We start from the raw sequence: 20050 nt of genomic DNA, 5'->3' as shown, positions 1-20050 counted from the left end.
TTTATAATATAAAATACATTTTGCACGTTTAAAACGTTTGAAAATTGTAATTTTGGTTTTTAATTTTTTTAATTAAGTTGTACTTTTTTTCTCGTCTTTTTTTTGAGTTGGTGTGGCGAGCTGCAGCAAGCGCTGGCGGGTGTTTACGTTTACGTCGGCTTCTCCGCGTGGCACGATGTTTGCCGGTAAGCGATCTTCCCAAAAGTTTAGTACCATTTGCATGTCAGTGCTTACTTCATGCATGTGGAGCTATTCGAAATACTCTAGCTGCAGTTGTGATGTCTGTCAAGTGATGTTTTTATCCTTTCAGCCGAAGTCGACGACGTGTGCTACTTTGGAGTCCTCACAGCGCTTCTGCTGCGCTGTGCGACCTCTCTATGGCCTTACTCGGGTAAGAAGACCAATCTTTTGTTTACTTTTTTGCATCAATTCGACGTCAATTTTTCGATCTAATGCACAGGCGCCGGGAAACCGCACATGTTTGGAGATTACGAAGCTCAGAGGCACTGGATGGAAATTACTGTCAACCTCCCCGTAACTGAATGGTAATACGCTGTAGTTGCTGCTTTCGTTCCGTTCAATCGGTGCTCGCAAGAGGAAAAAAAGAAAAAAACGAATGTCATGCTGCTGCTTTTTTTTTTTTTTCGTCAACAGGTATGAGAATTCGACGGACAACGACCTGCTGTACTGGGGTCTGGACTACCCACCTCTGACTGCCTACCACAGCTGGGTCTGTGGGAAAGTGTAAGGAAATTTGGTAGGGTGCGAAATTTTGAACAGGGGTATCTGCGGTGGAGTTACTCAACGTCCTCTGCACGTTTCTTTATTTTTTTCCAGCGCCGGCGTCATCAACAGCAGCTGGGTCGCGCTGAATGAGTCGCGTGGATTGGAAAGCTACGAGCACAAACTGTTTATGCGCTACACGGGTGAGCAACGTCGTGAGAGGGCGGGGGGTGGAGGGTAGCAGGCACCTGTCGATATTACGCAAGGAAAATAATTTACGCAGTCTCTAGAGTGCCGTCCGACGGCTCTTTAGCGGGGCCTTGCAGTGCTGTCCGACGGCGCTGCAAGCGTATGCTCCCGTGCCGTCCGGCTGGTCCGGCTCTTGAGTGGCAGAGCTCTCAGCCCACGGCCAGCACGAAAGAAAAGAAAAGTGCTCAGTTCCTTATGACGCATCAGCCAGCTCAACATCAGACGCTTGCGGGCGGTTATATAAGCCGTTGTGTTAATGTATCCCTGTGAGCAAGCGAGCCGAAACCAATTAGGTGCAATGTGTGCGTACTCATTCCCACTGGCGACTACTTCGCAAAGCGATAGGAGGCATTGAGCCGATCGCTCATCCCTCGTCGCGCGACAACATCGCAAAACCGGGTAGTTAATCACGGCTGCAGAGTCACCTGACGTAGTCGGTAACGAAACATTTGTTTGCATCCGCAATGGCAAACGGCGGCGAGCTGCCACCCGGTCAAAGTTGGCCCGGCCCGCCAAGGCGGGCCCGCTGGGCCGGCAAGCAGCGTCCCGTGCTCACCGGCTCTTTGGTCGGTGGCTTCAGCGTACACATGTAATCGACGAACGGCGTGGGACTCATCAGTGCCCAGAAACTACTTTGACTTGTCAGAGCAAGCTTCATATTCGTAGGTATAGCTGGATGCATAGCGGGACGGTAGGCTGACTTGCAGCCTTGTCGTACCTCTATCGGTACACGTTCAGACGCTGTTCCCCGTTGAAACTCATAGAGTTTCAACGTGGAGTTCTAAGGTGCGAGAACTTTTGCGTCTGTGAGAAGCGGTCTGGGATACAGGTGTGGCATGCTAGCAAACGTGTGTATTTCTTGATGTAATAAGACGTTGAAAAGTGTCTGCTTGAGTTCGTCATTTCCGACTCTCCGTGCAACCGGCAATGCTTTAGTACTATTCCAAATGAAGTCGCATCATCTCTCGTCACAAGTGCGAACACCGCCGCGTCGCGCAACACGTGTCGCGCGCCCGACGTGCCCAAGTCACTGGGTGAGCGCACATTGCACCTTGGTTTCTGCTCGCTTGTTCACAGCTAGGGATACATTTACACAATGTCTTATATAACCACCCGCGAGCGTCCGATCTTGAGCTGGCTAGTGCGTCGTAAGAAACTTCTTTTTTTTCGTATAGGTATATCTTAAAACGACTGAAGCTCGAAGGCGCGGTCCCGGCCGTGTGCTGAAAGCTCTGCCGCTCAAGCGCCGGACTGGCTGGATGGACGGCACGGGAGCATATGCTTGCAGCGCCGTCGGACGGCACTTCAAGGCCCCACTAAAGAGCCGTCGGACAGCACTCTAGACACTGCGAATAATTTATTTGAAACCAGGTGTACAACACATTCTGCGACAATAAGAATAAAAAAGTAACCGGTGCGTGAGTGCTAGCGTGACTAAACGTGGATTTCGGCACAAACACCTTGTTTGTAGGATGTGGTACACGCTTGCTGCAAAATATCATGGTTAGCCATTTTGCTTTTCTGCTAGATGTCGTCTTGTCCTTCATAATGAACACGTTTCAAGTGTGCACATTTTGAGCTCAGCATAGAGCTTGTTTTCAGGGCAATAACTTGAAGTTCGAACCATTAAGAGAGCATGTGGGTCCTCTGATCAACTTGGAAAAGTGCAAGACTGGTGCACATCAATGAATCTCTAAAATTGGAGTCAGCGGTAATGAGCTCAAATGATACACATGACAAAACACAAACCGTTAGAATGTAATTTTTTTTTTAATAACAACGGTGGTGGTAGAGGAGGGGGGAGAAATGTAGTGTAAATGGTACTGTTTTCTAAAGTGGCGAGGGACATGATCACCAAGCGTAATTGGCCGGAATACTCGGTATTAGAAATGAGAGTTTGCACCTCAAAACCCATTAGAGAACACACCCAACAGAGATTCTTCTAACTACCCAAACGTGGCATTTTTAAACAGCACTGCAGTGCATCATGCTTCACAGGCCATTCATTTTAGTTGGACGGTGTTCATAATATTGGTATCGCGATTGTTTTGCGCAGTGTTGGCTGCTGACATCCTCGTGTACTTCCCAGCAGTGCTGTTCTTTTGGAACTCAATATGGTCCCCTCTGAGGATGAAACCAAGAGATTCGGTGAGCCACAGTGTACGATTGTTGTGAGCTAAAAGTTGAAAAAAGGGCGAAAAGACCTGAGCTTAAAATATTCTTACCTGGTGGTCGCGGGGTTCATGAATTGGCTGTTCAGTTTCAGCTGCATGGGTCGTTGCCACATTCAGCGCTTCTTCCCGTCTGTTCGTCGGGGGCTTTGCCTGGTTGGTCCACTTTGTGGCGGCAAATTTAAATTCGGTTCTCATCATCTTCGCCATCTCACGTTTCAAGTGACTCGTCATCGGGGATTGTGAGGGGACGAGTCATTTGAAATAGTAAAGACCGAGTAGAGGGAAGATGTGCTTATTGATTGAATTGAGTGTCTGACAAACTTAAAAGTAAATTTGTTTTGTTTTTGTTTTTTTGTTTTCTCCCAGGCCATTGCCACTACTCTAACATTGATCCTGCCTGGCTTGGTGCTGATTGACCACGGTCACTTTCAGTATCCTTTTTTGTTGTGCATTGGTGTGCCCGGTACAACACACACAGATGCAGTAAATTAGCAGTGTTTGTAATAGAACTGTCAAAGAGTGACAGAAACTTACCAGGTCTTGTAGACTGAGACTTCATCTTAGCGGACAGTCAAATTAACAATGGGAATATTGTCTAAGGATACAGCCATGAGAATTAATATTTGTGAGCATGTTCACAATGGCTTTCAGAGTGGACATACACTGGTCTGAAAATGTCAGTAATGTTCCGTTCAGAATCTTTCGGCAAAATTGTTGGTAACTACGATGCTGTGTACCAGAAATCAAGTCCCATAAAACTGATTTTATTTTATACTGTTGTTGAAAAAAAGGTAACAACTCGCCATTTTGTTTGTTTGTTTGTTTGTTTACACTGAAAATCATTACAACATACTTGCTGCTAGATAATTGGTGCTCAGCAGTGCTAAAGGTTTGTGACACGCAAGAGTTATCGTAGTGTTTAATGTTATCATCACTTATTTTACGGTTCCGGTAGTTCCAGCTTGCTACTATTGCTAGTGACATCATCTTCAGGGACTATAAATATTCATAATTGGCAGCAATACTGTGGTCCTCTGTTTTGCCCCGGCTGGCGGCTCTAAGGCGTTGTGAACCCCCCTTCCCCCCCCTCCACCCGAGACTGCTAATTCTCTGCAAGGCCACATGCGCGCATTTCACCTTCAATTTCCACGTATGTGAACTCTATGCCTCTATGAACTCTACGTCAACTCTAAGACGAATGTCGTGATATGCGTACCGTACTCATGAAGTTCAGCAACTAATACCCCTGTCACACGGGCACTTTCAATCACGATTGAAGTGAATCGCGATTGAGTTTTTGCGCGCGCTCGACGCACTGCCGCTGCTACACGGCACGTTTCTATCACGATCGAGAAGTTGCACCGGTTGCACTCCCAGATGGCGCTAACAATGTACTTGCGGCCGGCGTCTGGTAACTTCGCGCGGTCGTAGGTATACATAACTATGTAAATGTTACCTCACACTTATTTGGGTCAAGTTATTTGACACACTTTGTGGCGTTAGTTGAAGTTGTCACCTTCTGTGCCATTACTGAGCAGGGACGAAAGTATTGCCACTTTCGTTCGATCGTGCTTGGAAGCCTCGATTGTGCTTGAGAAACCAGGATTGAGTTCGAGCGGGATTGGGCTCGACCGCGATTAAAACTAGCCGTGTAGCAGCGCCTGATCCGGATCGACTCAATCGCGATTGAAAGTGCCCGTGTGACAGGGGTATAAGTAAGGCGTCGTGAAATTGCCGTACTCGCTTGCCAGCGCACGGCCCGAACTCTCTCACCGTTTCCTGCTCTTGCATATTATTTTCTCACCCCCTCACTTTGTAAATTTTCATCTGTTTAAGCACACCTCCTGTGTCCTCATCTCTTGCCTACTTTTCTTCCAGCACAACTCTGCCAGCACCTGGTCGACGCGTTTTCTGCCTGAGCGCATTGGCGAGCAAGAGCAAGTACGGCAATCTTACGACGCCTGACGTTGCCGAGCGTCACAAGTACGGCACGCATATCACGACGTTCGTCTTCGGGCCGCGAGGCGGATGGTCGCGACAGTGGCAGCCGGTCTCGCGAGCACAGTAGCTGCACGGCGCACTGCACAAAATTAACAGTCTCGGGTAGGGGGGCAGATTTACAACGCCCACAAGGCGCCAGCCTTTCGCCCCCACTTGGGGTCAGTGTCGTCAAGGCTTTCCCTGTGCCCCAACACTAGAGGTGTACATACAACCCTTTGCGTGAGCAAAAGAGTCTATCTCTCTCACAGTTACAAAAGCAGCAAGATAAGTGGTTCACGCCATAGCGAACCTAGCATGGGGAAAACTGGGCCAGGTGTGGACTGCATGAAAGAATGCTCAAGTAGTCTTCTGACTTGAAGCGCACTAATCACCAAGATTTCGCTACCATCCTTAACCACCCCCCTAGGTACAACTGCGTGAGCCTAGGCCTCTCCCTGGTGGCTGTCGCGTTCGTGGAGCGCGAACGGCTGCTTCTGAGTGCCGTGGCTTTCTCACTGGCGCTCAACTACAAGCAGATGGCGCTGTACTACGCCATTCCTTTCTTCTGCTACATGCTCGGTTGCTGCCTTCAGCGCCAGGGGCTCAAGTCCAAGTGAGTGGTGACATGCCCCTCACTTTCCTGTGGTTGCCGCTTGATGATCACCTGTGTGGGCTGTTACGATTTTACCAGTAACAAGTTTCACTTAAGTTTTTACATCAGTGCTCCTCTTTCCTGACGCCTCTCCCTGGCCTTCCGCAGCGCAGTAGAGTCTATTTGCCCCGTGCGGGTGTAAACCGTGCATCGGCGCGTTCGCGAAAGGAAAGAAAGGGGGTTGCGGCCCGTACTGGTAGCCGTTCCTCATTTCAGTGGCGCCCCTACAGGCCGCGCTCGAGGCGTATTTAGTGGCAAAGCCCCTTAAGGGCTGGGGATGTTGGCGTCTTCTGCTGTCATCGTTCGTCTCGTGTAGTCACAATACTAAAACACGGGGAAACCCGTTTATGCCTCGCACTAAACGTAATGCGTACTAAAAAAAAACCAGGACACTCGTTTACGCCTCATGTTAGAGCGCTTGGTGACGCGTACTTAAAAAACACCGGGACACTCGTTAACGCCTCGTGCTAGAGAGTTTCGTGCTTCAAAGACAAGATACTTTTACAGCAGAGCTGTGTACCTCTACCCCCCAATGGTTCCAACTCCGTTGGCAAAAACGCCAAGGCGCCAACAATACACTTCGCCCCTTCCCAGGTTTCACGTTAGTGGGGATACCCCTGGATATTTTTCCCAGCCTAATACTGGTGAAGCGTCGTTCCGATGATGGGCCAAAGTTGCGCAGTCGGGTGGTGCGCTGACACTTTTTTTTTTTTAAGTTTTCGTACAACCTGTTGAAAATTTTTGTACCCTTAATCCCCGGTTGTTGCTTTTTCTTTTTTCTTTTCCCTGACAAGGCAGCGTGGTAGGTAATCTGCAATAAACAACCTTGCGCTCTTTGTTTGAGCCTGCTCTGGCGGCCATGTATGCCATGACGGTAGACAGTTCTGCAACTGAATCCGACTCTAGATTTGAAGTTCTTGGGTCTTCTTCTTGGGTTGTCTTGAGTCCGTATTTGAAGTTCACAAATTGCAGAAGTGGCATTTTAGTGGTTGCACGAGATGTAATAACTCCGGGGTGCAAAGGTTTTGGCAAGTGTATAGGAACAAGTGGTCTAAAGTGAATTGAAGCTTACGACATTTGTTGTGCCTCTAGAACTTATCTTTCTCACTTGCGTTAGTTGTGCTGCTCGCGTTCTTTTTGTTTTCGTATTGTCCACTCAACACCTTTGTAACGAACCCGTGTTAAGGAACGAAAGGTGTTGGAGTGAATTTCGGGATGCATTATTTTCAGGATCACGTTGCTCTTGTCCCTGGCGGCCGTAGTGCTGGGCACATTTGCAGTCTGCTGGGCACCTTACCTGGGCAGCTTGGACCGTGCCCTCCAGGTCTTGAGACGACTGTTTCCCTTGGACAGGGGGCTGTTTGAGGTAAGCGTGAAGAGATGACGCTGAAAGTTTAAAACACAAGTGCTGCACAAATTTTATTTATTCAGTTTCAACTAACCTTGTCATTTTAACTAACCATCTCATTATAAGTGTCTGCAGCATAAATAGCTAAGACAGGATGCATAGCAAAATTAGTGAAAGATGCACCATCTGTTTCCTAAGTAAGCCAGTTGCTTTGGGAATACAACATAAAACGTTCCTCTAGGCCTGTTTTAGATGCAGTAGCTTTCCTTTTTTTTTTTCCCCTCTATCTCACTAGCTTGTCGAACCTGTGTGCTTACAAGTGTTGATCTGTTTTCTGAGTGGTGTTATTTTTTCTTGCTTTTTTTTTTCTTTTGAAATGGCTGTCATGTATTTGAGGACTCCCTCGGGAGCAAATTTCTGCGTATGAACTTGTCAACGCCAGTTTGTGAATACTTGCACACCAGTCCCATCCTCTAGCCGCCAGACAGCTGCAGGGAACTCTTCTTGCTTCCAGGACAAGGTGGCCAACCTGTGGTGCGCACTGTCGGTGGTTGTGAAGCTGAAGAAGCTCTACTCGCCTACTATGCTTGCATGGGCAAGGCAAGACTTACTTTCTTCTGCTCGATGCGGGAACTTTACAAAAATCTCCTGGCATGGCGCAATGTTGTGATGTTTAAACGTGCATTGCCTATGTCTGTGGATTACTATGCCACAAACATATATGTACACCACTCTAAGCCGTAGTTACGTAGTGGGAGTACTGCCGCTGCAAACATTTTTCTGTGCTACAGCTTGCGAACTCTCCAATTACAAAAGCAGGAAGGGGATTGACGGAGGTCATGTGTGCATTTCTTTTTCTAGTGATTTATGGTACTTCGCATGTTTGCGTTGCCCTTTTAGCGGAGTGGTGACCCTTGGTGTGGCAAGTGTCTCGGCAGTTGATGTGCTTTTGCGACCAATGCCCGAACGCTTCCGACACAGTCTGGTAGGTGGCGCTTCACGCTGTTGAGCAAATGTTTTCCAATCCTTGCTTTCCTGTGAAATCAGTTGAGCTCAGTATAACCAAGCTGCCTCTTGGATGTTCTTCCTAGTTGCCATTTTATACGGCCTTCATGCACTTGCGGTGTTCCCTCTTCTATAGTGCAGAGCACTTTAGGCATAGAGTTTCATACTAATATACACTAGAGGGAAATCTGGCGCCACTGTCTAGGGGAGCCACACTTCAGCGAGCATTTCGTCATGTACTGGGCAGGCAAGTTCCACTCGTCCTTGGCATGGCTCATGAACAGGCTGAAAAGTTGGCTCTGGCTGCAAAAAAGCAACAATATCGCTGTAGAATGTTCATGAAATTTGTTTTGTTATTATGAAATTGAACCTCCAAAATGATTAATTTGTCAGTGGTTATTTAGAAACTTTATGTACGAAGAACAAGAAAAAATGTTACCCTTTTTTGTTGATTTTAGCTTCGAAAAAAAAAAAATCCATATGGCTAGCTACGCCAAGTAGGCGAGTACCGTCGCTAGCGGCAATGGCACAGCCCACGGCGGCCCGCAACTGCAGCGACAGATTTCCCTCTAGTTTATATTAGTGTGAAACTATGACTTTAGGCGCTCGCCTTGTCGTTGTAGCTCGCTTGCTGGACCCAAGTAAAGCCACACAGTATTCTGTCGTCGCGGCGTAACCCAGAGGCTTCGAAAGCCAAGCAGTGTATATAGTCATAAGCGTTCGAAACTCGTGAACCGCTGGCGGCTGTCATATATCTCCCCGATGTTTAGCGCAAAGGCAAGTGCAGGTACATTTGAGGCAAGATATACGCGATTAACCGGCACTGCCCGCGTTCATTTAGTTAGGAACGCTCGCTGGGTTGGTTTTCACGGTAGTAAGCAAAAAAAAGTGGCAGTGCAACGCTGGCGCGTGAGGGAGGAAAGTATGCACAAAAAGAACAGAACTCCCACTGGTGCAGTTTCAGGCAGGGAGTGCGCGAGCACTGCGAAGGCGGGAAATTTGAATTGCATTGGGTGGTAGCAGTGAGCGGACAATGGCTCTACAGCCCATTATGGCGAATCACAGCTCTGCACTTCCAACAGCTTTCACATTGAGTGGAACGGCTTCAATTTTTTTTATTGCATTTCTAGCCTTAGAATGTTTTCATCATTAGTGATACACTGCAGAGCTGTGGGTGCCTTTAGACCAAGCAGGTGTTAAAAACGCAGCAAACTCCAGTGTTCCGCCTTTGCTGAATGGCAGCTATTTTGTTGTTGTTGTTCATCTCCTTTGAAACCATGCTTGCAGGTTGATGTGATGTGCTACGATCTAAATACTGCATCAAAATTCCCAAGTCAATGTAAGACACGTCTGTGTGTGCGCAGATCAACTGCTCGCTGGCCTTTTTCCTCTGCTCCTACCAAGTTCATGAAAAGACAATACTGTTCCCAGCACTGCAAGTATTTTCTTCTTTTTCATCTTGTTATTTCTTTTTATTTCATGGGCCAAAAATATCACGCCTCCTTTTTTTTTTTGTCTTTTTTCATACAGAGCGTTCTGCCTCATCCTACATAAACATCCAGGCCTGGTTGTTTGGTTCTCAACAATCGCTACATTCAGGTATGTACCCTGGGAAATTGCTGTTATTGATGCAAATATGGCTTTTACGAAGTCCTAAAAAACAGCTATGCTTATATAGAGCTGCAGCAGCACTTGTGCGAATTATTGATCCATGTTCATTTCAAATATTAGTGTGCTGGATTCATGTGATGCATAAAGGTGAAGTCAGTTGCAGGTGACGTCAATTGCAGGGATGTCAGTTGTAGTGTCGCTAACTGTTAGTTGCCGGCAGTTGCAGCGTAAAGCGCTGCAGGGGGAGGTTTGTCACAAAAGCCAATGGCAGGCAGTTGCAATTAGAGGTTAGTTCATTCGTCAGCAGGTGTGATTTCATATCCCACGTTTGACTAATGTCACCAATTGGGCCGGACCGTCGCTCCATTAAAAACTTGCTTTTTGAGTTGCATACCATTCCGAATTCTGGTGAATGTGGTGGGCGACATTGTTGCATTGGGCTTGGTTGCCCCTAGACCAAGTTGCAGTGTCGGCACACTGGCGTGGCGTTGGTGTCCTGTGTCCTAGTGTCCCCTTGTCCTAGGTGTTTTGAGCCTAGGTAACTTAAGGACCTCAAACCTGTGTTTCAAAAGGCGTTAAAACGGTCAAGTTTTTTGTTCTTCATTTATTGAAGATTATAATTTTGCTGGCCCTTCCTCTCACCCACTGTGGGAAAGTACCTTGAGATGTGCCCCGACTGGAGGCAAGCGAGAAAAAAAAAATTATAGCCTGGCATGGTAGAACGCCCGTCATTTAAGAGGAGGAGGAGGAGGAGTGAAACTTTATTTTCGATCAGAATAAGAGAGAGTTAGGGCCTGTGGCCCTCCGCACAGGTGCAGTCCCTATTCCGGGACCCCATTGGTCAAGGCCGCCACCCTCGCCCGTCGAACTAGAGCCCTTTGAGACTCCAGCCCCAAGCAATTGAGCAGGGCTGCCTCCCAGGGCTGGGATGTTGGAAAGGGATTGCCCATGATGGAGGAGCAAGAGGAGTGTGCTCCTCATCCTTTCTTGTCGTGTCTTGTGTTTCCAGCATGTTCCCGTTGCTTTACAAGGACGGCCTGCTGGTTCCCTACGTAGCACTGGTTGTGCTCAACCTGGTGTTCGCCTACGAGGCTTACCTGAAGTACGCACAGAGGAACAATCTCTTAACCTTACTGGTGAGCAGGCAGATATCCACATATCTAAGAGTCATTTTTGGGAGTCGGCAATCACAACAAAGAGCTGAAAATATTTTCTTTGCTTAGCCGCACTGTGTTTTTTTTTTTTTTTTGTTCGTTGCTCGAAAAAGGGTGGGTGTTTCCTCCAGCTTTTTATTCTGCGGGATTTTTTTCTGATTTCTTTTTAAATGCTGTAACATTACTTGGCCATTTGCAGTAGACGTTAATGTGTCTGTGCATTTCAATTCTCACGCAGTTCAGATGTACAGTGTTTGTCAAAATTTTCTAGGAAATGGCTAAAGTGCATAAGCCACAAAAATTTCAACGTACATGGTTATTTCTTGAGCTAGGCTAAAACGTTTCATGCCAGAAAGCCGGAGAAAACACATTTCCTTCTTCTGTCACGAAGTAATTTGATGACAGTTAATTGTCGAGCTTTTGCTTCGAATTCTTTGTGGCCAAGAAACCTTTGGCGTGGCCTAGGAAATTTTGAAAAAGATTGTACCTTTTATAGTATCACTACTGCCGTATGATGCATGCGAACGGGATTAATTTTTGCAAATCTCGTCTAAGTAGGCCTCCCAGTTCAATCGCCGCCCTACAGACACTCTGAGCACTGCGAACCTTGATTTGTTGCCAACTTTTCATTTGCCAAACACGCTCGCCGGGTCGTGGCTCCTCTCTTTCAGTTTGCGCTTTCCCTCCTGGGCTGTGTCGTGCTCAACGTTGCGCACGTGATCGTGCCGCCGTCGCCACGTTACCCGGACATCCACCCCGTCCTCAATGCCCTGTACAGCTGCGGCCACTTTGTCATCTTCCTCGGCTACACCCACTACCTGCAGTTTGAGCTGCCGTCGTCGCGGTTCACCAAGATCAAGAAGAAATGAGGCGCCACCATGAACGCCACCATAGTCCGTTATAACCACCGTGAACCGACAAATCGGCAAGGGCAGCGTGTTGTCCCGTGACGTGCTGACGGATTCAGTGCTCTGCCGAGATCTCGCCTGACCGCATCTTTTTTGAATGTTTGGACGTGTCCAGATATTTGTGGAGTACAGTTGAACCTCGTTATAACGAAGTAGTGTCAGGGCAGTAGATTAGTTCGGTATATCCGATATTCGTTGTAACAGTGGAGGTAAAAATCGGCTCTAACCAATCGGCAATCTGGCTCACACTAAGATCCTAGATAGTAAACGCATTATTCAAGGCTTCGAATCCACTATACACGAGGTAGTCCTTAGCTGTCTCCTTTTGGAATTTCAAACTAAATGGACCCAAACGTGACATGAAATTACAACGGAACAGAGTAGGTTTGACAAAGCAGGCCTGCGTTCTAATTTATTTGAAGAAGGGCGTGCACTGCCAGTCGAAGTTTTTCAGTGTCCGCGTGCGAAGGGGGCCTTTTCTACTTTTGTAGTTTCAGAAACTGTTATCTTCCATTTTTTATATTTTGCTTTTGTAAACTAGCTATCGAATTTAAAGCCTCGCGCGAACCAAATATTTCTTCGCTATAGCCGACACCACACGCGGCTCTGGCGGTTTTTGTTTCGTTATAAAAAGAATAAGTGTCACTAGAATGAAGCGTGACCAACCAAAGTTTGTATTTAGTTCGCTAAAGCTGGTAATTCGCTATATGAGTGTTTGTAAAAGGAGGTTTGACTGTAGTTTGCTGTAAACACTGGGCATGCAGGAACTAGATGCAAGGTTCTCTTACTCGGTTAAGTTCAACGCACATCCTTGCATTTGCAGTTGGACCTTTCTCATTTGCATTGGGCCTCTCAATGCCCAGGTGAGATCTTTTTTTTTTACCCCCAAGAATGAGTGTGTCTTGAGGCCACAAGTGCTTGCACTGCCAAGAAATGTGCCTTTTGCAACCGCATGCTCTGTTGTTTCCATAGTAAGCAGTTCGCCAAAGACTCGAGGCATCACAGAATGCAATGATGCAGCTGCTGAGCTTTTGTAAGTCGTGAAAGGCAGCAAAGTTGTGTCTAAGTGCCATGCAAAGTTGCAGTGCCCTATAGTGTGTGCAAAGACGAGCTCTGCAATACCTATGATGCTAATAGCAGCTCTGTACAGAATACAAAGAGCCTAATACAATGTTCAGAGTGTGAGTGCTACCACGAGATGAGACTGCCTGATTACTGCGAATGGTTTTCGTGAAATCCAGGAAATCTTGAAACGTACAGGACATTGAGTGGGGAGTGGGCAAAGCATTATTCAGTGTCATGCTCCCGTCACGTCTAGTTTCTCTTTACCTTGCTCTTTTTACCTTTCTGCAGTAATTTGTGTATTGTGCTGTAAGCATGGGCATTCACTTATCTGTAGTGCTGTAATATGGTTAAAGAAGCGTAGCTTGTCTTTTGACCATTGGAAACTGCTAGTCCAGTTTTGTTGTGCAAGTGTTGCAACTTCTTTAGTGTCATTCATTTTCACTAAAGGTGAGCTAGTTTGTCAAGTCTGGGGTGTTTTTTTTTTTTTTTTTCACTCTTAGTGAGCACTGCTAGAACAGGCAAGTCACAAGCGGACGCTATTCTTGTGTTGCACATTGTCTGTGTGTGGCATTATGGCTCAGCCCTGCGAGCTTGGAGCAGTGAGTGTTGTCATTGTTGTGTCTTTCTATTACTGTCTTTTATTCTTTGTTTGTGCCTTTTGATTGCTGTCTTTTATTGTATTTTATTATCGTTTTATTAACACTTAAGACAATCTTATTTAATTAAAGGGGCCACGCAGACAAAGCACAAGTTTGGTTTATTCGAAAGATTGCCTCGTTGGCACCACTTTTAACGTCCACTTTGCTCAAATAAGCTATATAATTAGGCAAAAAAAAAGGGAACGGCCATGCGACCCAGCAGCGCATTTCCCGCAACAGTACCTATGATGTCATATGTGCCTGCTCTGCAATTGGCGAGGCCGGCAAAAGCAAATGCAAGCTAGGCAGGGCTTTTAAGTTTGCCGAACAAGCTATTTGCGCTTAAATTTAAGGCACAATCTTTTTGTAGCAGTAAGAATGGTGGGGTGAACAATTAGTCACAAACGAAAACGCAAACACCGAAGCAGTTAGTGTAGCACTTCGCCGGCTGCACAGCCGTCGGACGCGTTGGACTTGTCTGACACAACACTGACCAATTGACGTAAGCAGCACAGTAACTTACATTGCCATGTTGAGTCGTAGCTTACGCGTTAGGAAATGGTTAGTGCAAACCCTAAAAAAATAAGACAGCTTTAGAAGTCCGGCCAGAAGCAGAGTGTGGACACTGGCACTGATGATGATGATTATTAGTGGCTTTCCCTTTGAATCGGGGCGTCGGTTGTCAGCAACCAACTTGCCTGTTTTATTACATTTACTTGCCCTACTCCCAGCTAACCTATAGATTTGCTTCCTCCCTCCCATCTCTCCCTCTTTTCTGTTTTAAACTCATCGCCCCCACCCCCCTTTTTTCTCCCCTCACTGTTCTAAATTCTCATCCGTATGATTACTCCGCCTGCGTACCCATCCCTTCCCTACTTTTCCTCCACCACCACTCCAGTCGCCCTCTTCGTCACCTCTATGGCCTTGAAGTTGAGGTTCCCCCTCGCCCCAAATCCCAAAGCCTCCGCCAGTGTCGTTTCCCCCTCACCCCGCGGTGGCCGTATCTCTGTGCAGCTCCCGACAATATGGTCTATAGTTCCCGATCACTGCCGCAGCATGCACACGTTTCATCCTGCTGCCTGTAGCTACCCGTGTATGCCCGGGTTCTCAGGCACCCTGCCCGTGCCTCGAAGAGCAACTCACTGCCTCTCGTATTGCCATAGAATCCCTCCTCCTTAATTTCCAGTCTCTCTGCCCTATAAGTCTCCAGGGTTTTTTTCGCTTCCATTCTCTGTGCCCACTTCGTCGTCTCTGCTGCCTTTACCTGCTTTTTAACTGTTGTGTAAACCCCGCTTTCCCCTACCGACTTTCCGTACCGCTTGGTCAGCTGTCTGGTCCTCCGTCTCCACCGCGTGTCCACGCTGCTCATATACAGGTACTTAAACACCCTCGCAGCCCATTTTTCGTCCTCCATGTCACGAAGTCGCTCCTCAAACTTTATCTTGCTCTTCAGCAGTATTGCAGCAGGATATCTTCAGTTTTAAGGCCCTTATCTGGATACATCATTGCTGATGTCACCAAAACACACAATTTAGCGGGAGCATTGAAATTTTGGCTTAAAATGTTTAATTTTTCAGTGATTAAAGCATCGTTTGCTGCCGGGCAAGTGCTGAAGGCACTATAAAACACTAAATCTTGTATTTTGTCTGCATGGCCCGTCTGTTGTGTAAGGTTCATTTTTGTGCATCTGAAAAAATAAAGAGCCGAAAAAGTGGCTGTTTGCTATTTTGTTATTTGCTGTAAGTACCGTGCTGCACAGAATCAGTGCTTGCCACGGACGCATTGCCCATCCAAGTTGAAACATTTGGGCACAGTATTCACCCCCTACAAACACAGTACAGTGCCAAGCTGGGCATGTAGGTGTGTATTAATTTTTGTAGAAAATTGGCACATAGAAAGCAGGCAAGTAGGAAGACAACCATACCACCTTTCCTCTTATTTTTGTTTCCTGTGCACCAGTTTTTAAGAATGAAAGATGTATTTAAAAATAACATCAACAATTAGAAAGGGAAAGAAAAAGTTGCCATCAATTCCACCTCTGTGAAAACTAAGAGCCTTTTCAAAGGGTAACCCGCTACTGTGGCCAACCCCTTCAGCTGCTGTGCTCAGAAAGAAGGGCCCAATTGGTGCCTTTGGGAAGTGCCTTTCAGATGGAGGCAAAACGCAGAAACATCTACAAGGGGGTTTTAACACACAATCAAGAACCCTTGTTAAGTGCATCAGGTGTAGCTCTGCCCATGAAAACTGAACCGCTTTTTTTTTTTCTGTTAAAAAACACCTCTCTCCCACAGTGTAACTATATAGCCTAGCACAATTTAGTAATCTTTGACCTGAGGCAATCAAATGGTGGCGGTACACAGCACATTGTTCCTTCAGGGCTTCAAATGTTAGCTAAGGATCTGGACTTCCACTGAACAGTGAAATAGAGATAGCGGGGATTGTGACATTCCCATGGACACCCTTTCGTTAGCTTTCCCACACGGTCATTGCGCGAGGGGAACATGTCCCTTCAATTGTATACAACACGGGTTTGCTTTTTCCCAGTCCGCGACGGAAAGTTGGAGGAGAGATGGTACGCTCCCTCGAAACTTTGGGATGCCTTTAAATGGCTCACGAGCCCCATCTGTACATCGGTCACCCAGCTGCAATCGTGCAATCAGTCATAGAGCCACAATTGGCCACTGAGTTGCGTGTGAAGGCACATTGCTGCCCTAGTATTCCACTGGTGAATCAAACCACCTCAATCCCTGCAGTGCTGTTTAATACTTTTATAACTCACTTTATAAACACCAACATGAGAAACATGGCAGCGTCCCTTGTTCGATGCAAAGATGATACACGCACGTGTTTATAAAGACTTCGGGATTAACTGACTGGAGCGAGTGAACAACAGCAGTGACCTTTTCTTAATACTGAAGTTTAATTATTTACTAGAGTGGCGTAAGTTGGTTAAGTGCAGAGCTTGCAGAAATTGCGTCTGCTGCAGTGACATCACACAGAATTTTCACCAGGACTTATGTGGAAACAGGGGTCTCTGAATTTGCATCCAGAAAGCGTGCAGGGAGGGAGCACCTAGACACTTTCGAGACTGACACGTGCAAGACTATGTCGAGACTTCCACATTGAGGAACTCGACTGGACTTGGACACTCTTTGCACCATTTTGAAAGCCTACACAACCTCCAATAGTGAAATTCGGATCACCTTTTGTTTTTACATCACATCCACTTTGCCAGCAACGTGCTACTTATTAATTCACTGTGACATCCCGTAGATACTGCAGCGGCCATAGTTGTCTGCAATCTGGAACTAGTCTCATTTCTCAATGCAAACTCTTTTCGATGTGCGATTTCGCAGAAACCAGAGAAATATTGCACACCACAAAAAAAAGGCAGAAACCGGTTTATTGCCGACACACAAGGCACCAACAAGAAACAAACCCGTAGAAAAATAGTACCTCCGTAAAAGGGCTGTGCCTCGTAACTACGTCATAGTTCTGCAATACTTTAGTACAATATATACCTAATACCTCTCCCCCCCTAACAGAGGCATCTACAACAACACACAAAAACATTCATGTATTAAGAACAAAGATTCACATCACATTGCCTGACGAGTAACAGCAACCATGGCGCGAAACCGATTTGAGTGAAATTGTCACCAATTTTATAGTATTTAAAAGATACTGGCGAAACAAACTATTTGGCAGTGGAATTAAATGTTTCCTGGACGCAAAGGCAGCACAGTTGTAGGTTTTCGTACCATGCCGCGTCTAAGATGGATACGAAGGCCAGAAATGCCAATAAAAACGCTGAAAACTGTACTCGGCAAAATCATGAAATGAGCAATAATATTAACTGCTGTGCACCAATACCTTGAGCTATTTTGTGGGTTTCTCTCAAAAGAAAAACCAATATAGTAAAAGAGAGTGTATGTAAATATGTATATGTATGCTCATAATGCATTCAGATAACCTACTGGTATACCATTATCATGTTAAGATAACATATTTTTGGCACTGTATCTCACGCAGTGTTTCATAAAGTTGAACTTCAGGCACTTATAGGTGTAAGATATTGAAAAATAGATGGTCTCTCGTAAAATCATATGCATCAGGCTCTACCAGTGGTATTGCACTTATTGAGCTCTAATTTATTTGTGAATGGATATTACGACTGACTGAATGACTGACTATGAATGGACGTAGTTTAGAAATGCATAGGATGCATTTAGGTCACAAGCTACCCTGAGAAAATGAGGTGTACAGTGACTGTGATGAGGGCTAGTGTCTGTTCGAGATATTTATAGACTATCCAAACTGATAAATATAGCTATAAAATTGGTCATACTCTCTGGCTATAAAATTACGCATGTTAAATAACACGAATGGCACAGCACACACTACAGTTGTGCTTTGTATTTTGACAGATATGGCAACTGGCTGACTGGAAGAGATGTATAGGGGAAATATGTGTGGTGACAAGCAGCCCTAAAGAAGAAAAAAAAAAGCAATGTAAAACTGCCGAGACAAGTCACAACTGAACAGAAACAAACGACCGAAGAACGGTCACTATTGCTTCAGCTCTTGCACATGTTATCACAACTTGCTTATCACTCCTTGCCGTTACCGTAACACAACTCTAAATTAAATGAAAATCACACTGTTATCCCACCCTCAAGACTAAACAGCAAGGAAAGCTGCACAGAACGCCACAAAACCGTGGATCAAGCTTAATCCAGCAGTGGTTGGATTAAGCTGTTCAGCCCAGCTAAACCCGCCCTTTCAAATGCAAGAAGCTACAACTGCACAACGCACCCTACCTGCAAAAGTGGGCAAAGTTAACACAAAGAAAAACACCACAGTAACACTCGTACATTTAGGCAAGGCCTGGTAAGGAAGTATGAAAGGCTGCTGCGTCTAGCTTCAACTCAATTGAGGTTATTTTGAATCAAAACTATGCTGTAAGTGCACTGATCGCAGCACAGAGCTTCTTCGACAGCATCATGAGATCTTGTACTTGGAATTACCCGTGATGGCTTCTTTCACCAAATTCTGAAAGAACTGCAGAATTTTGAGAAAGTGTGGCACCAACTCGCTATCTTGCAACTGTGCTGGCTACATGCGCAAGAAGGGTGAGGTTTTAAAAACGTGAATCTATGGTAGTTATTAAATGAAAGCCGAAAGGTTTGGTCCAAGTTCACAACTTCAGCATGTTCTACGAAAAAAATTGTGGCCACTGCAGTCTCTGTCGCGGGGAATGTTGAACTGGGATGATGTTTAGAAAACTAGGAGGAAAAAAAAAATAGACTTCCTCAGGCAAATCTGAAGCCCTGCAGTGACCTTTTAAATGCAACCTTATTTTTTTGAATGGCTTGAATAGGATGGTATGACAGCGTTTGAGATGGCTTCCTGAGTATATTTTTAGCTGCCTATCACAACCACAACACGACATTTGAAGGCACAAACACTTGAGATAGAAGCAAGGGGCCTCAAAGCAACTTTTTAGCAAACAGCAACTCGCAAAGATCAGTTCCTCGCAAATTTGTGGCCTATTAAGTATACAACAACTATTTGATCGAGTTCACCTCGTAACCAGAAGCTTGCACTTCCTGAATAATACATCCTTCCAACTACAGCGAACACTGCTCTTTTTACGCGCGAAAAACCAGCAACATCCTCCCTTGTCTATTTTTTATCAGCTGGCAGATATAGAAAGCCTCAGTAGCTGGCAACTCTTGCAACAAATCACCGAAGGCCCCGCAAGCCAGTGAAGCAAACCAGACAGATTCGCAGCGCGCACAACGGATATATTTCACACCCACGGCACTTAGAATCAAGAAGTCAAAATCAAAATCGCGAAAGCTGGCAAACCAGATAACATGGATCGACCCTGCTACACTGTGAAACAAGTGAAAAATCCTTCAAGTTGAACATTAAAATTGAAAGCTACGATAAACTTGTACTCGTATCACGGCGAACAGTCAGCATAAGCAAAGCCGCAGATATATATATTTTTTTTCTTCATAAATTATGACCAATTGGTGAGATGGTATGCTATCACAAACAAAAATATGTGAGAATGACTTTGAGCGAGTCTTGAGACTCACTCAACCCCGCTCAACCCCGTGTTGTCCACGACGTTGCACTCAATGCGACGTCCTCATGCTACACTGGTGGTGCCCTGAGAATCGCTCAACCCGTCGCACTCAATGCGACGAGGCGACTATCCTCGTGGTCCACCGGCTCGTGGTGGTGTGCCCTTCCTCCTTGAGGAACCTGTCCAGGGAACCGCATTCGATGGCCTGCGGGAGCCACTTCTGCAGCAGGAGCTCTTCGAGGAACCAGATTTGCCAGTCGCGGCCCGTCGACGTCACCGTGATGAACTCCCTGTTGTTGGCCTCGTCCTGCCACTGAATGTGAACGTCCTGGACACCCGTCCAGCGCATCAGAAGCTGCCGCACCTGAGGGAAGAGAAGGGGTGTGCAAAAGTGAGGTAAAGGGCGTTCGAAATTCCCCGTTAGCACACTTAGACGAACTTTTACT

At 46.1% G+C, this 20050-nt stretch overlaps 2 protein-coding genes across 5 annotated transcripts in view; one reads left to right on the top strand and one right to left on the bottom strand.

Moving 5' to 3' along the window:
- The first annotated feature begins 97 nt into the window (after positions 1–97).
- LOC144162948 (dolichyl pyrophosphate Man9GlcNAc2 alpha-1,3-glucosyltransferase-like) lies at positions 98–15221 on the top strand. Its single transcript, XM_077693684.1, has 15 exons — positions 98–185; positions 311–391; positions 461–545; positions 655–744; positions 838–926; positions 3029–3120; positions 3513–3577; positions 5554–5739; positions 7009–7144; positions 7641–7726; positions 8027–8111; positions 9496–9566; positions 9662–9730; positions 10752–10878; positions 11568–15221. The coding sequence occupies exons 1-15, from the start codon at positions 176–178 to the stop codon at positions 11763–11765; spliced, it is 1470 nt and encodes a 489-aa protein (XP_077549810.1). The 5' UTR covers positions 98–175; the 3' UTR covers positions 11766–15221.
- A 1664-nt stretch (positions 15222–16885) lies between these two features.
- The window catches only part of LOC144162939 (uncharacterized), a 52710-nt gene continuing 49545 nt past the window's right edge, over positions 16886–20050 (bottom strand). For all 4 annotated transcript variants that reach the window (XM_077693677.1, XM_077693675.1, XM_077693676.1 and 1 more), the window contains one exon: positions 16886–19968. In XM_077693677.1, the coding sequence (XP_077549803.1) occupies positions 19714–19968 (255 nt within the window). In that variant the 3' untranslated portion in view covers positions 16886–19713. The remainder of the gene's footprint in view (positions 19969–20050) is intronic.

Source organism: Haemaphysalis longicornis, unplaced genomic scaffold, assembly GCF_048455015.1.
Source record: "Haemaphysalis longicornis isolate Haplotype H1 unplaced genomic scaffold, Haemaphysalis longicornis Haplotype H1 scaffold_12, whole genome shotgun sequence".
NCBI lineage: Eukaryota > Metazoa > Arthropoda > Arachnida > Ixodida > Ixodidae > Haemaphysalis > Haemaphysalis longicornis.
The sequence above is the reverse complement of the archived record's forward strand: the minus strand, read 5'-3'. Positions and strand labels throughout refer to the sequence as shown.